The sequence below is a fragment of the Staurois parvus genome, unplaced genomic scaffold (assembly GCF_062004578.1).
Source record: "Staurois parvus isolate SC_StPar_1 unplaced genomic scaffold, SC_StPar_1.0 ptg000708l, whole genome shotgun sequence".
Classification (NCBI taxonomy): Eukaryota; Metazoa; Chordata; class Amphibia; order Anura; family Ranidae; genus Staurois; species Staurois parvus.
In genome coordinates, this window is record NW_028318504.1 from 8,177,119 (window position 1) to 8,194,161 (window position 17,043).

Here is a 17,043-nt window from a genome sequence, read left to right on the forward strand (position 1 = left end):
CAGGCAATGAAAAACATGGGACAAAAACGTCCCTTGGTCCTCAACATGCAGCAGTGTTAACAGGCCCAAAGAGAAAAAGAAGATTGGAGGACGATATTCCTTCGGTACGACGTCCATACACAGCAAACACAATGTACAAATGCCATATACAAAATGTAATTTCAATTTAACAATGGTCTGTTAAAGAAGCGCAGTGCTGAATAGCAAAATATGGCCTAGTCAAAAAGGAGGTAAACTGTTCCAGACTGTAAGTGGTTAACAAGAAAGCTGTTCAATCAAATTGTGATTTTTCAACACGACTGAATATGGTTTCATGCAAATAATGATTTCTTTTGGTGGTATTTGATTTCCTCTGGGTTTTTATTTTTCATTATATAAATGAATAAAAGACTGAACATTTTTGAGAAAAAAAAACAACAACAACAAAAGCCATCTTTTATATTCTGCTATAAAACATATCCAGTAAAAAAATAAAAATGTCTTTATAAATGTAGGCCAAGAGGTATTCAACTACATGTTTTTGGTCAAAAAAAAAAAAATCCCAATAAGTGTATATTTATTGGTTTGTGTGAAAATTATAGAGTCTACAAATGATGGTATTTATGCTCAATTTTTAATTTATTTATTGTATACCAGTAATGGCGGTGATCAGCGCTGAGCGAACTATTGGCGCTTTATAAATACTGATAGTGCAGAGGACAATCTGACACGAACTGATAATGGGTGAGAACTGACATCTCCAGTGACACTAATACAGTGATCAGTGCTAATAAAATACACTGTCAATGTACTAATCACACTGGCTGGGAAGAGATTAACATTTTGGGGCAAAAGGTTAACAATGTACCTAACAAGGTTTACTATGTGTAATGTGTGGTGTTTTCAATAAGCAATGTGACAGTTTTTACTCTCTGCTGCGCAGGGAGAAAAGAGACAGCAGATCACTGTAGTCTGTAGAAGAGCCCTGTGTTGTTTATCAACACAGGGCTCTCTTCTGTTTTCCACTCAGCTGATCAGCGGGTCACAGCCATAAATCATTGGCTGGGACCTGCTGATTAGCATGACAGTTCAAATGATTGCTGTGACAGTGATCATCACTGTTATAAGCAATCACATTGTGAAAAGAAAAATCCCTGGTCACTCTACCCCCCCATATAAAGTAATACAGTGTCTGCTACTACTCTGATGACAGCAAGTAAAAGTAAAAAAAAAAAAAAAAAGGAAGGAGAAAAAGATGTATATAAATTTTTTTTTTTAAAAAACGTTTAATAAATAATAAAATTATTTATGTATATACTGTCATCAGTCAGTATCCCTGATCACCACCACACCAGTTACATGATGGCTCTATACTGCACTGGTAACAATATGTGAACTACAAAAAATTTTAAAAAAAAAATTGTGAAAAAACTTATTTATAGCTCAATTTAAAAAAAAAAAAAAATGTTTAAAAAAATTTCTACTTCAAAAACCCCACCATGCCTCTTAATAAATACCAGAGACCATCCACTTTCCAAAAAGTAGTAATTCGGAGAGTATTTGTACTGTCCTGGCATTTCAGGGCCTCAAGAAATGAGATCAGTGCTGTCAGTACATCAGGACTGATCAATATATAATTTGTGGACCGGAGAACTTTCCTACAGACTAAGTAAGAAATTTGGCTTATTTTCACCAAAGAATTGTATCAGAATTCAGATTGGCCTAAATTTATGACAAAATTTGTTTGCAAAATGTTAAAACAGAAACAAACTTTTATTTTTTTTTAATTTTTTTTAAATATTCAGTCTTTTAGTTTATATGAAAAAAAAGTAAAAAAAAAAAAAAAAAAAAAAAAACGCAGTGGTGATCAAATACCACCAAAAGAAAGCTCTGTGTGAAAAAATTGATATAATTTTTTATTTGGGTGCAGTTCAGGGTTGCCAACCATCCATAAATTTAGTTTGTAAATTTGGGGCAAATGGTCCATAAACGTCCGTGAAGGACAGTAGCTGCCAGTAAAAAATATGGATATGGGCTGGCTTCAGAACTGCACATGTGCAGTCCCAAAGCTGGCTGCTCACGAAGGTAGGGCATGCCAAGCGCAGTGATGTCATGGAGGGGTACTGGAGGGGGAGTGGCCAAGTTCAGCATGAGAGACTGTACTTCACCTCAGCAACCCCCCAGTGCTAGCTACCAATCCGTTTTTGATCCTCTCCTCAAGTTCCTGCCCGCAGAACTGCCTGCACCTGCTCCATCCTCTGCCAGCAGCTGCTCACAGTCCGCAGTCTCTCACCCTCTGCTGTACCAGGCCCACAGTCTCCTGTACCCTGCCCCCAGTCTCTCGCCCTCTCCTGTACCCCTCCCCCGCAGTCTCTCGTCCTCTCCTGTACCCCTCCCCCACAGTCTCCTGTACCCCTCCCCCGCAGTTTCTCGCCCTCTCCTGTACCCCTCCCCCACAGTCTCCTGTACCCCGCCCCCAGTCTCTCGCCCTCTCTTCCTGTACCCCCGCCGTCTCTGACCGTCTCCTGTACCCCGCTCCCGCAGCCTCTCGCCGTCTCCTGTACCCCGCTCCCCCCGCTTCTCGCCGTCTCCTGTACCCCTCCCCCGCAGCCTCTCGCCGTCTCCTGTACCCCGCTCCCGCAGTCTCCTGTACCCCGCTCCCCCAGCCTCTCGCCTTCTCCTGTACCCCGCTCCCCCAGCCTCTCGCCTTCTCCTGTACCCCGCTCCCCCAGCCTCTCGCCTTCTCCTGTATCCCGCTCCCGCAGCCTCTCGCCTTCTCCTGTACCCCGCTCCCGCAGCCTCTCGCCGTCTCCTGTACCCCGCTCCCGCAGCCTCTCGCCGTCTCCTGTACCCCGCTCCCGCAGCCTCTCGCCGTCTCCTGTACCCCGCTCCCGCAGCCTCTCGCCGTCTCCTGTACCCCGCTCCCGCAGCCTCTCGCCGTCTCCTGTACCCCGCTCCCGCAGCCTCTCGCCGTCTCCTGTACCCCGCTCCCGCAGCCTCTCGCCGTCTCCTGTACCCCGCTCCCGCAGCCTCTCGCCGTCTCCTGTACCCCGCTCCCGCAGCCTCTCGCCGTCTCCTGTACCCCGCTCCCGCAGCCTCTCGCCGTCTCCTGTACCCCGCTCCCGCAGCCTCTCGCCGTCTCCTGTACCCCGCTCCCGAAGCCTCTCGCCGTCTCCTGTACCCCGCTCCCGCAGCCTCTCGCCGTCTCCTGTATCCCGCTCCCGCAGCCTCTCGCCGTCTCCTGTACCCCGCTCCCGCAGCCTCTCGCCGTCTCCTGTACCCCGCTCCCGCAGCCTCTCGCCGTCTCCTGTACCCCGCTCCCGCAGCCTCTCGCCGTCTCCTGTACCCCGCTCCCGCAGCCTCTCGCCGTCTCCTGTACCCCGCTCCCGCAGCCTCTCGCCGTCTCCTGTACTCCACTCCCGCAGCCCCTCACCGTCTCCTGTACCCCGCCCCGCAGCCCCTCACCATCTACTGTACCCCGCCACCTCTCACCGTCTCCTGTACCCCGCAATCTCTCACCGTCTCCTGTACCCCGCAATCTCTCACCGTCTCCTGTACGCCACCCCCGCAGTCTCTCGCCCTCTCCTGTAGTAGGTCTGCAGTCTCTTGTGTAAGGAGGTAACTGTGGTGACCAGAGACCCCCTTACATCAGAGTTTCCCTTTACACCAGAGCCCGCAGCATTCCCCCTTACATCATCAGAGTCCACAGTAGTCCTTTACATCAGAGTCCCCCCCCCCCGCACTATACGGGTGAACTCTGTGCTCAGTTACATTACTGTGACCTTCATATAAATGGAGAAAGAGGGTTTTTGCCTTTTTTATAACAAACACCTTGCTAATAGCACTAGCTACATGCATATGGCTTAAACATTATCTGCACTGAAAACAGTTTATATGATGTACTTTTTTGAAGTGTCAGTAAAATATTTAGCTGTGAGTAAATTTCATGAGTTGTGTAAAAAAAAAAAGAAAAAAAAAAAAAGGAAGGAGAGGTAATAACCATAATCCCCCCCCATGATATAAACAGCCCAATCTTGGTATGGAGCCCCCACACAGCAGCCCAGTGTCCTCCCCAGCCATCAGCTGACCCCTCTGGCCTGCCCTCTCAGGCCCTGGTCTCTCATGTCAGGCCCATACACTGGCACACTCACACCGCCTCATGCTGGCAGGACATGCTGGTACTTCTAGTCCTTCCCCGTGACAAACACAGGCAGCCCCCTCCTCCACCATGCAGGCAGCACCAGCCCGGCACACAGACAGCCCCGAAACACTCACATAGCAACCGTGCGAGCAGCCGTCCCTGGAACATGTTGTGGGTCCTTCACCAATGACAGCCCCGTCCTGCAGAAGAGCAAGGAAGTCAGGGGTCCTGAGAGAGACTGCGGGGCTGCCCAGTGTATAGCCTGACTGGGAAGGAGCACTTACAGCCGCGTCACTTCACAATGGCTGCACTCTATGACTTCCCATAGAGTTGTACCTATGTTATATATTTCGGTGATATTTCTCTGATATTTTGGTTGAGCTTTGTAAGAATTTATAGATTACTTTACATAAGGACCGCTAAACAACGTCAGCGGGGATGATAGTTCCAAAGTTCTAGTTGCTGGTGGTAAAGACAGCCAATAAAAAGTGTCTCCATATCTTCGGAACAGAAGTGAGGGTGGCGGCCATGTTTCCGGAGCCTACTCTTCTATCATGTATGAGAATATGGCTGAAGCAAAATGGAGGCTTTTCTGGAGACAAGTTAGAGTTCATGAACTTGTGAAAGTGCTTCACATTGCACATACCTTAGGAGAAATAGTGGAGTGTGCCAGTTCTAGAACAGGAAGGGGCGGGGAATAGCACACAGCTAATAAAGTGTCCTCAGATGACCATACACTCTACAATCACATTGTACAATGTCCTGAGGGCCTGTCTGATTGGATGCATATTGTATGAATTGTTGGGCAGTATGTGCAGGAGAGGAGTGCGGAGGGTGTGACATTGGGAAGCGTGTACGGGAGAGGAGTGCAGAGGGTGTGACATTGGGCGGCGTGTACGGGAGAGGAGTGCAGAGGGTGTGACATTGGGCGGCGTGTACGGGAGAGGAGTGCAGAGGGTGTGACATTGGGCGGCGTGTACGGGAGAGGAGTGCAGAGGGTGTGACATTGGGCGGCGTGTACGGGAGAGGAGTGCAGAGGGTGTGACATTGGGCGGCGTGTACGGGAGAGGAGTGCGGAGGGTGTGACATTGGGTGGCGTGTACGGGAGAGGAGTGCGGAGGGTGTGACATTGGGCGGTGTGTACAGGAGAGGAGTGCGGAGGGTATGACATTGGGCGGTATGTATGGGAGAGGAGTGCGGAGGGAATGACGTTGGGCGGTATGTATGGGAGAGGAGTGCGGAGGGAATGACATTGGGTGGTATATATAGGAGAGGAGTGCGGAGGGTATGACATTGGGCGGTGTGTACGGGAGAGGAGTGCGGAGGGTATGACATTGGCCAGTATGTACGGGAGAGGAGTGCGGAGGGTATGACATTGGGCGGTATGTACGGGAGAGGAGTGCGGAGAGTATGACATTGGCCAGTATGTATTGGAGAGGAGTGTGGAGGGTGTGACATTGGGCAGTATGTATAGGAGAGGAGTGCAGAGGGTGTGACATTGGGCAGTATGTATAGGAGAGGAGTGCAGAGGGTGTGACATTGGGCAGTATGTATAGGAGAGGAGTGTAGAGGGTATGACAGTGGGCAGTATGTACAGGAGAGGAGTGCGGAGGGTATGACATTGGGCAGTATGTATAGGAGAGGAGTGCGGAGGGTATGACATTGGGCAGTCCAAAGTCAGTGGAGAGGAGACCCATACTTACCATCTGATGGCTGCAGCCTCCGCTGTTTACATCCAGTGCTGCAACGTCCTCGCAGTGGTTCAAGATGCGGGTTCGGAGACTCTGCAGTACACATGTTGGCCCTGTAGGGGATGACATTTCTGGGGGGGGGGCTGGATGTTGTGCAGGAACACAGCGGAATATTGGAGGACACTGCAGGGGTTCTGAGATAGGTGGAGGTTGAGAGGCAAAGGGGGGGTAAAGGTTGGAGGTCGGGGGGCCTTATGAGAGTCTGGAGGCTCTGCAGAAGGCAGGGGGACACAGTGGTGTGGGAGAGCTGAGCACTCTCAGAGGGGCTGGGGGCATTGGGGGGGTTAAGGGGCACTGCAGACAATTATGGGAGGTCGCGGGGCACGACTGTAGTACGTTATGGGCCTGCAGTCAGCTGGAACCCCGAGAGGAGGGAGGAGGCGGCCTGGCAATGGGCCAGGGGCAGTGGGTGGAGAACCTCTGCTCCACATGATGGCCTGCATTTATTGAATGGGTTCCACACCATGGCCTACATTTGTTCCTCATAGTGGCACATATTTTATGAGTGGGATCCACATTGCAGTCTATTAATTGGTTCCAAGTCATGGTTTACATTTTATAAATGTACTCCACATGACCACTTACATTTATATAAACGAGATCCACGTTGCAGTCTACATTTTGTGAATGGGCTCCACACCGTGGTTTAAATTTTAAGAATACACTGCACACCATTGCCTGAATTTCATGAATGGATTCCACACCATGGCCTGCATTTTATGAATGGTCTTCACACCATGTCCTGCATTTTATGAATGGTCTTCACACCATTGCCTGCATTTTATGAATGGTCTTCACACCATGGTCTGCATTTTATAAACAAGATTCACATTGCAGTCTGCATTTTTTGAATGGGCTCCTCACCATGGTTTAAATTTTAGGAATCCGCTGCACAGGCACTTGCCTAAATTTCATGATGGGTTCCACACTATGGCTTGCATTTTATGAATGGCCTTCACACTATGGCTTGCATTTTATGAATGGTTTTTACACCAGTATTTTAGGAATGGTCTTCACACCATTGTCTGCTTTTTTGGTCTTCACACCATGGCCTGCATTTTAATAATGCAAATTAATAAAATACTTGTGAGCCACTAGAAGTTTTCTTACTTATAAAGCAATAAATTCAGTGTATAAAAATACTTATAATATTGAATTTATGAATAAAGTGAACGACTAATAAATCAATTGACGTGCTCGATTAAATAATTAAGTATTTAGATCGCCAGGTACTTTTTACACCCTCTCCAGGTGTATGGATGTTAATTTCATATATCTATATTGTACCGCGCTCCAAAATTAATAAATCTAAGTGCTCTAAAATAAATAAATAAATATTGTATATAACTAAAAATTCAATAATAATCTATATCCATAATACTTAAATTCATAATTGCATAATACTTGAATCCATAATTGAAGTGAATCAAAAAAATTTCATTAATATTTGTGAATCAATGCAAAAAAAAAAACAAAAAAACTGCGTGCCTGAAAAACTATTCAAAAGTGAAAAAATATATAATGATATATAATGAAAATATAAAATTTTCATTTGGGGAGGGGCGGTGACGTCATCACGCATCCACAGAGGAAACGGCGAGTATAGCGAGTGAACACACACACACCTGCAGGGCTGTTTGCAGGAGGACCTGGATTTATTTACACAAAAGCGTTACTTTTGCTGATACCATGTGAGTGGGAGATCAGAAGCTCATTAAACATTTTTACTCAGGATAAGACACTATGTTTATTTTTCCCTTTTCTATGTATGTATCGTTCATGGAGGAATAAGCCAAGCAGATAGAGGAGAAAGTCCTAATTGAGAAAAGCTGAATTGAGGAGAAAGGAGAGGAGGAAGGAGAGAGAGGTTCATGTCATGAACATAGACTTACCACGTCAATCAGATTGATTCACATTACCATCTCAATTCGTATGAACTGAACTATTTTTTATATTTTCATTATATATCATTATATATTTTTTCACTTTTGAATAGTTTTTCAGGCACGCAGTTTTTTTTTTTTTTTTTTTTTTTTGCATTGATTCACAAATATTAATGAAATTTTTTTGATTCACTTCAATTATGGATTCAAGTATTATGCAATTATGAATTTAAGTATTATGGATATAGATTATTATTGAATTTTTAGTTATATACAATATTTATTTATTTATTTTAGAGCACTTAGATTTATTAATTTTGGAGCGCTGCATTTTAATAATGGTCTTCACACCATGGTCTGCATTTTATGAATGGGCTCCTCACCATAGCCTACATTTAATGAGTGGCATCCACATTGCAGTTTGCCTGTTATGAACGGACTCCACACCATTGCCTACATTTTATGACTGGTCTTCACATCATGGTCTGCATTTTATAAATGGGCTCCTCACCATGGCCTACATTTTATGAATGGACTCCACACCATTGCCTACATTTTATGACTGGTCTTCACATCATGGTCTGCATTTTATAAATGGGTTCCTCACCATGGCCTACATTTTATGAATGGACTCCACACCATTGCCTACATTTTATGAGTGGTCTTCACATCATGGTCTGCATTTTATAAATGGGCTCCTCACCATGGCCTTCATTTTATGAATGGACTCCACACCATTGCCTACATTTTATGAATGGGCTGCACACTATGGGTTACAATTTATGAGTAGAAGCCACGTTACAATCTGCATTTTTTGAACGGCGCTACGCCATGGCCTGCATTTTAGGAATGGGCAAGTGTCCTCAACCACACAGGATCATGTCATGAATCTACAGTGCTCCCATGGGATACATTGTAGCTGTAGAACCCCAGATAGAAGGAGGAGTCTGTGACATTCAATGACTCCGCTTCATTGGTTCATGTAAAGAATGACTATTGTGCCTCTATAAACCATCTGCTGCAGCGTCTCTTCTATGAACTGCAACTACAGCGCCTCTGCTGGCCAGCCACATACATTACGGGTCTGGAGGTCGATAACTCCGCCCTGATAGGCAAGCTGCACATGCGCATTGTCTTACCGGATTACTCTTCCGGAATCAGGCACGTTCACTTCCGCCCGTCGTTGTCTGTATCTCCTCCTGGTGGGCGGGCTACACCGGCAGAGGGAGGATGGAGCGGTAGTGAAGATGGAGCGGAGGGTGATGGAGGGGGAGCGGGGTGCCCGCTGTGAGATGGCCGCCCTCCTCCAGGCTCTGGCCGTGCTCTGTGCCAGCCTCGCCCTGTCAGACCCGGGCTGGCTGCTGCTGAGAGTGGACGGAGAGCAGCTGGTGTACGGGGCTTCCTACATCCTCCACCATGGCTTCAACTTCACCGAGACTGGTGAGAGGAAGGGGGAGGGGAGGGTGTCCATACACTGTACCATCTGATCGTACGATCTTCTTTATACTAGAAGTGTTGTCTAAATACATAGAAATGCAGCTTCCCGAGGAGAAGACTTGTCCCCTTTAAATCCTAATTCTCCGTTGATGTCGCGCAGTTTGTAATCGCACAGGACGCGTGTTTGGATGCCATTATGCGGTGCGATTCTGCTGGGATTGTTGCGTGACAGTCGCCGCAAAATGCACGTTTAACCAGAACACCGCTGCGCCAATTCCGACATTGCTCTCCCACCAGTAAAAATCAGTATTTATTTATTTTTTTATAGAAAATGACTTAAAACCATCAAACATATTTTTTTTTAAGCGGAAGACCTAGAGAATAAAATGGTGGGTGTTGCATATTTTTTTATGTCGCGCTGTTTGCACAGCAGCTTTTCAATTTCTTTTGGTGGAAAAAAAACCTGTAATTTTAATGCACAATATAATACCCCAGTTTTTGGTAAAATATACACCGCTGAAAAAAAATGAAAGGAACACTTTGAAACCCATCAGATCTCAATGGGGAGAAATCTCCTGCTGGATATCTATACTGATATGGACGGGTAATGTGTTAGGAATGTAAGGATGTCCCATCGTTTGATGGAAATGAAACTTATCAACCTACAGAGGACTGAATTCAAAGACACTCCGAAAATCAAAGTGAAAAAATGATGCAGCAGGCTAGTCCATTCTGCTGAAATTTCAACTCATCATGGTCCTCAGTAGATTGTATGGCCCCCACGTGCTTGTATGCATGCCTGACAATGTTGGGGGAGGCTCCTAACGAGACCACGGATGGTGTCCTGGGGTATTTCCTCCCAGATCTGGACCAGGGCATCACTGAGCTCCTGGACAGTCTGAGGTGCAACCTGGTGGGATAGATCTAAACATGACATCCCAGAGGTGTTCTATTGGATTTAGGTCAGGTGAGCATGGGGGCCAATCAATGGTATCAATTCCTTCATCCTCAGGAACTGCCGGTATACTCTCACCACATGAGGCTGGGCATTGTCATGCACCAGGAGGAACCCAGGACCCACTGCACCAGCGTAGGGTCTGACAATGGGTCCAAGGATTTCATCCCGATACCTAATGGCAGTCAGGGTGCCATTGTGTAGCCTGTAGAGGTCTGTGCGTCCCTCCATGGATATGCCTCCCCTGACCATCACTGACCCACCACCAAAACGGTCATGCTGAACGATGTTACAGGCAACATAATGTTCTCCATGGCTTCTCCAGACCCTTTCATGTCTGTCACATGTCCTCAAGGTGACCCTGCTCTCATCTGTGAAAAGCACAGGGCGCCAGTGGTGGACCTGCCAATTCTGGTGTTCAATGGAAAATGCCAATCAAGCTCTATGGTGCAGGACAGTGAGCACAGGGCCCACTAGAGGACATTGGGCCCTCTGGTCACCCTCATGAAGTCTTTCTGATTGGTCAGAGACATTCACACCAGTGGCCTGCTGGAGGTCATTTTGTAGGGCTCTGGCAGTGCTCATCCTGTTCCTCCTTGTACAAAGGAGCAGATACTGGTCCTGCTGAGGGGTTAAGGACCTTCTACGGCCCTGTCCAGCTCTCCTAGAGTAACTGCCTGTCTCCTGGAATCTCCTCCATGCTCTTGAGACTGTGCTGGGAGACACGGCAAACCTTCTGGCAATGGCATGTATTGATGGTGCCATCCTGGAGGAGTTGGACTGCCTGTGCAAACTCTGCAGGGTCCAGGTATGGCCTCATGCTACCCGTAGTTACACTGACCCTAGCAAAATGCAAAACTAGTGAAAACCAGAAAAGATTAGTAGACAACAAAATGTCAGTGGCCTCCTCCTGTAAAACTATTCCTGTTTTGGGGGTCATCTCATTGTTGCCCATCTAGTGCACATGTTGTTAATTTAATTAACACCAAAGCAGCTGAAACTGATTAATAACCCCCTCTGCTACTTACCTGACCAGATCAATATCCCAGGAGATTAATTCACGATACTGTACTCTGATTAAAAAGTGTTCCTTTAATTTGTTAGAGCAGTGTATAAAAGAAATGGCACCTAGTAAATAGTTAATATGTCACACTTTAAAATTGCACACGGAATGGCGACAAACTTCGATACTGAAAAATCTCCATAAGTGAGCACTTTAAAAGACTTGAAAGGTTACCAGTTTATAGTTACAGTACACAGGAGGTCTGGTGATAGAATTATTGCTCTCACTAAATGTATTTTATTGGAATTTTATGTGATAGACTAACACAAAGTGGCCCATAATTGTGAAGTGGAAGGAAAATGATAAACGGTTCTCAAAATTTTTGACAAATATCTGAAAAGTGTGGTGTGCATTTATATTCAGCTCTCTTTACTTTGATACCCCTAACTAAAATCTAGTGGAAGCAATTGCCTTCAGAAGTCGCCTAATTAGTAAATAGAGTACACTTGTGTGTAATTTAATCTCAGTATAAATACAGCTGTTCTGTGAAGCCCTCAGAGGTTTGTTAGAGAACATTAGTGAACAAACAGCATCATAAAGGCCAAAGAACGCACCATACAGGTCAGGGATAAAGTTGTGAAGATTTTTAAAGCCGGGTTTAGGCTATAATAAAATATCCCAAGCTTTGAACATCTTATGAAGCACTGTTCAATCCATCATCCAAAAATGGAGAGTATGGCACAACTGCAAACCTGCCAAGACATGGCCGTCCACCTAAACTGACAGGCCGGGCAAGGAGAGAATTAATCAGAGAAGCAGCCAAGAGGCCCATGGTAACTCTGGAGATCAACAGCTCAGGTGGGAGAATCTGTCCACAGGACAACTATTAGTCATACACTCCACAAATCTGACCTTCATGGAAGAGAGACAAGAAGAAAGCCATTGTTGGAAGAAAGCCATAAGAAGTTCCATTTGCAGTTTGCAAGAAGCCATGTGGGGGACACAGCAAACGTGGAAGAAGGTGTTCTGGGGAGGACCAAGAAATTCCCCCAATTTGCAGAAATTCCCTCTCACTTCTCACTTTAGCTATGGGACAGGAAGTGAAGAAATCTCCCCAATGGGAACAGGTGGCAAAAAAAAAAAAGCTGATAGGGGTAAACCCCCCCCCCCCCCCAAAGAAAAAATAAAAACAAAAAGTCTTATAGTTCTACTTTAAATTCCACCTCTTCCAATTTCTTGTAATATTATGCATGTGTTGCAGTGTTTTGCGCCATGGCATGCCAAGTTTGACAGATGGTATGGTTTGTCAAGCCCAACCAATGAAGTATTTGGAGCCGCAACTACAACCCAGACACTTGACTCATGGTTATGGCACAATGTTTCAATGTGGAGAAAAATAAAACGCCCAAAAAAAAAAAAAAAAACATTCAGGAAGCAGCAGAATCACCTCCTGAAAGCCTAGAAGCCACTACTGTCTTCTGAAAAGCGACACATGGATCACTTTTCAGAGGGCAGAAAAAAAAAAACTGCTACCCATGTGAAAGAGGCTTTAGAGTGAATGTGCACTGGTTGTACTAGGACTCCCCGGTGATAATTACACATCATAGTTCAGTGTGGAGATATATGGACTGGACATAGTAGGGGCTGTCTGTTGGTCTGCATTTCTTCTACAAGGGTTTAGTAGCCCCTTCAGTTACAGTGATGTGTGTCGTGTTGCAATGATTGACTGATTCTCTTTTCAGGTACACACCAGCTGCTCCATAAAACCGGACTTTATATCCTGGCTCTGATGGCACTATGCTGCTACATCAATATCCTCATCGGATCCTTCGCCTTCATGCTGGACTTTGTCAGAGTCCGAATTAATATATCTACAATCCTGCACTTTATTACAGGTAATTTACTTCTGGACAGTTAAAAGAAGGGTTATGGACTCTGTCTGGTTTTTATTGCTGTACGTGTCCCCGCTCATATGATCTACTGAGAGGGGCAGGCATATCAGTGTGTACCCCATGCGAGGGCTTTGTTTACCTGCGCAGGGAGTGGGACACCGCGGCTGCACAGACATGGCCGCTGCTCCCATAATGACATCTGCATGGGTGTGTGTCCCTGAACTCTCGCTGTCTGTGTTCGGAGCCATGCACGCACATGGATGTCCTATCAGGGGTAGTGGCTGTGTCCGTGCAGCCATTGGGGCTAATTTACAAAAGGCAAATCAACTATGGACTTTGCAAGTGCAGTTGCTCCAGAGCTTAGTACATGAGGTGAAGCTTCAATTTACAAAGAATACCCAATCACATGCAAGGAAAATAATAAAAATATAATTTTTGCTGGCATATGATTGAATGATGGGAGTCAACAGAGCTTCCCTTCATTTACTAAGCTCTGAAGCAACTGCACTCGCAAAGTGCACAATCTATCTGCCTTTAGTAAATCAACCTCACTGTGTCCCAATTGACATCCATGAAATGGGATTTACAGAACACCTGTGCATCCCCGTGCTGGTAAACATGGCTCTCTCACGGGGTACACATGTGAACGAGGCCTTACACTGTATGTGATCCCAAATATTGGTACCGATCACATGACTAGATTCCACAGCCGTCGTGCTCTCTAACCAAATGGTAGGTACGGCTAACTATTCAGTGGGTTATGAGTTATTAATCACATCATTCTTCCACCCAAAGCTGAACATTTTGCATTGCTCTTCATATTATTTACATATCCATTCAGGACCCAGCACACTTAAAGAATGTGTAAACTCAACATTTCATATTCCTGATCTGTGCCTGCTGTACCATGTGTTTGTATGTAAACGCATCCTGTTATCCTGTTCTGTTTGTATTGCTTCCTTTGTGTGAAATCCCCGGTGTCTCTGCCAGTCCTCTGTTTTCCTATTAAAAACCACACTAGGCATGAGAACACACTTTGGTCAGTTCTCTAGCTATGCTGGGAACCCAGCCTGCTCTCTTCCAATGATCAAACTTGTCCTTACACCCCTCCCCTGTGCAGCCATTCACTGGGAAGATCAGTGTCCTGCCGTTTCTCCTCCCCCAGCCCTTACACAGCTGAGGGAATGTGCAGGAGTATAACCTGTACAGAGGACTAATCAGTTAGACTGGCTGCTGCTAGCAAAATCACAAATGTGTACGGGTGAACAAATGTGTGAGTGCAAACATAAAAATTGCTGCCTCTCCCAAAACTACTTTAAATAATAAATTAAATGAACTCCCTATTACAGAGTCCCCCACGAATGTGCATGTGCTATAATGCCCTGTGGGCTGGCAATTATATCCCTCCTCCCCAGTGACTGAATCCTAAATAAACCAAGTAAATACAAGGTGCTTAAACGACAGTAGTGGAAAAAATAGCACATCTCCAATGCCATCAAGTGTGTGTGTGTGTGTGTGTGTAATTATATATATTATGTATGTATGTCCCAATAATGTGCAGACATATAAAAGTTAAAAAACAATTGAAAGTTAAAAAAAAACCCCAAAGAAATCCGCATCCGTTGTGTATATTAAGTGATATAGTAATAAATCTTATCCATAGCAATTCTCCGTGCGTAGTGCTCCAATTAGTGCTCCCCCTCCAGAGCCCCACTCACCACACATAATTGACCACCCAAATTGGTAGGACAAATATCACATGAGATGTTGCAGCGCTCTCCTGCAGGAAAGTTGGCCGTCTGTGTGGTCTTGACACCTCTATACGCTGATAACAGACTCCATAGTGGAAACACCTCTAGATCAATCGTTTGCGACAAAACTCCTCCAGAACCTCTGCAGTACTCCTCCTCCACCACCGTAAAAACATCAAAGGGAAACCTCCATAGTGTAACACCGTATTTATTAGGTAAAAAAACACTTAAAATTGCACTTGCATAAAAACCATGTGTATGGCACTTTAAATCCCAGGAACAAGCAGTTCCTTCTCAGGACGACAAGTGTAGCCCTATCAAGCCCCGCCCTACATGTTTCGTCATATGACATCATCAGAAAATAATTTTGCAATAAGCACAAATATTCTATTATGTACAGTATAGCAGACAAAAACTTACATATGAATCCAAATTATTATTTTTTATTCACAGGTTAATGGGCAATAACATATTCACACAGAATGGATAAAACTTTTGCAACTGAATTCTTAGTTCTTCCAATATGCCAGCAGTTCAGTTTGTTTACCCAAACACATGACCTTTTGTTGACTTGTGTTCCAGGGTCACATGACCACTGTTGCAAACCATGGATTGGGTCCTGTTTGAGGACACGTGACCATTTTTAAAAAGCCAGAGCCTGAGTTGTGTTTGAGAGTCATATGACCACTGTTCGATTCCAGAACCCAGGTTCTGTTCAAGGTTCTCATGACAACAGTGGCACACCATACCTTTGTAGTGCTGCCCCCATAGGGTCCGCTTGATAATGCTTGTCCCCAGTGGTTGCCCTGACCTTGCAAGCCTCCCGACACCTCTGACACTCTAAGTTCAGACATATTTCAACAATATAGAATAATAATGCAAGAGACACAATGCTTCGTAACTCCTCTATATTAGACTTGTTTAACAGAGTAGGCCACCGGAATAATGGGTATAGGATATACAGCTCCAGTTAATGCATAAAAGCAGTAAAACACTGGTAAAACAGGAATAATTGGCAATGTTTAACAAATTATACAGTCATGAGTGGTAAGCTTTAACTATTAAACTGCAACACCAGCAGTAAGAGGGGGAAGAAAAGGCTTTGTTGACTTATCAGCTCCCTCTAGGCCCCTGGCACCGCAATGGGGGATGCAAAGAACTATGTAAATGTATACTATAGATATAAGTATCCTAATCTGAATAGGAGAGATGGGGTCTCTTTATCAAAAACTTTTTAACTAGAGATTCTTGAGTCCTGTGAGGTTTACAGTGGTGTCCCATTGTCTTCTGCTAGCAATGGTGGGGGCTATAAACATTAGTGAATACTTGTAATTTAATAAAGTTAAACAGATAAGCCATGGTACTGTGCAAAGCTAATCTCTCTTGGTACTGTAAAGGTGTCTGCATGCAGTGTCTCTAGAGTATTCACAGAAAGACGTTGGACATCCGCCCGCTGATCAATCCCATGGATAGCATGGCCTCCTATCGGCCTTTTGGCTAAGATCAAGTGTAGTATCTGTTCTTATCAGTGTCCAGTAGGGGTGCTCCACGGTCATTCTAGCTTTGTGGGGATGTCTGTTTGTATAGTACCCCTGCTGGTATGATGGGGGTCCTGGTGGCTATTACGGGGGGAACAAAAATCGGGAGCCCAAGAGTAGTAGCTGTGGCCTGGGAGTAATTCCCCTTTGGAACGTCAGGGGGACCCAGTACCTCCTGATTTGAGCAGATCTACCTTGTCTGGCCAGGGGTCGGGAAGGCAGAAAGTCCGCAAACCAGTGCCCCGAGTTGTCGCCTCAGGGGTGCCCTTAGTAACACCTGGGTGTGGGACCCCACAGTGTGAAAATGGCACATGGTCACTGTGTTTACCACTTTTCCTGCACAGCGCCCTTAGGACCAGGCCTTTTGGCTAGGACCAGGGCAATTTTTGCTACAGGCCTCAGGGCCTGGTCTGTGCACTATTTGGCACGACCACTTTTTTATTTATTTAATTTATTTCACCTCCCACGTTTTGTCACTTTTTCTTTACTTATGTGTGTGTTTTCTCACAGGATGGAGGGTGTGGGTCCTCGGGCCTGCCCTGAAGTCTAAGGGGGAGGATGTGTGGCCTTTTGGTTCCTTCCTCCCCTGTCTCTAGGGGGTTTTTCTCTCCGGGAGAGCCCCTTGGCCAAATACTGAGTGGCTGGCTTCGGCTGGCCACAAGGAACGGTGGTCCACCAGGCCTTTTGGCCAGGAGGACCAAATGGGAACCTTG

General features: G+C 45.6%; 2 protein-coding genes across 3 annotated transcripts in view; one reads left to right on the forward strand and one right to left on the reverse strand.

The window, feature by feature from the left end:
- Positions 1–4,449, reverse strand: part of SUCLG1 (succinate-CoA ligase GDP/ADP-forming subunit alpha) — an 82,257-nt gene extending 77,808 nt beyond the window's left edge. Inside the window, exon 1 of the mRNA XM_089653360.1 lies at positions 4,255–4,449. Coding sequence (XP_089509486.1) covers positions 4,255–4,288 — 34 coding nt within the window. The 5' untranslated portion in view covers positions 4,289–4,449. The remainder of the gene's footprint in view (positions 1–4,254) is intronic.
- Positions 4,450–8,910: 4,461 nt separating this feature from the next.
- Positions 8,911–17,043, forward strand: part of LOC149445826 (uncharacterized) — a 43,169-nt gene continuing 35,036 nt past the window's right edge. The window contains exons 1-2 of one of the 2 annotated variants that reach the window (XM_089653362.1): positions 8,911–9,194; positions 12,892–13,044. In XM_089653362.1, coding sequence (XP_089509488.1) covers positions 9,002–9,194; positions 12,892–13,044 — 346 coding nt within the window. In that variant the 5' untranslated portion in view covers positions 8,911–9,001. The remainder of the gene's footprint in view (positions 9,195–12,891; positions 13,045–17,043) is intronic. The other variant, XM_089653361.1, reaches the window with a different exon arrangement.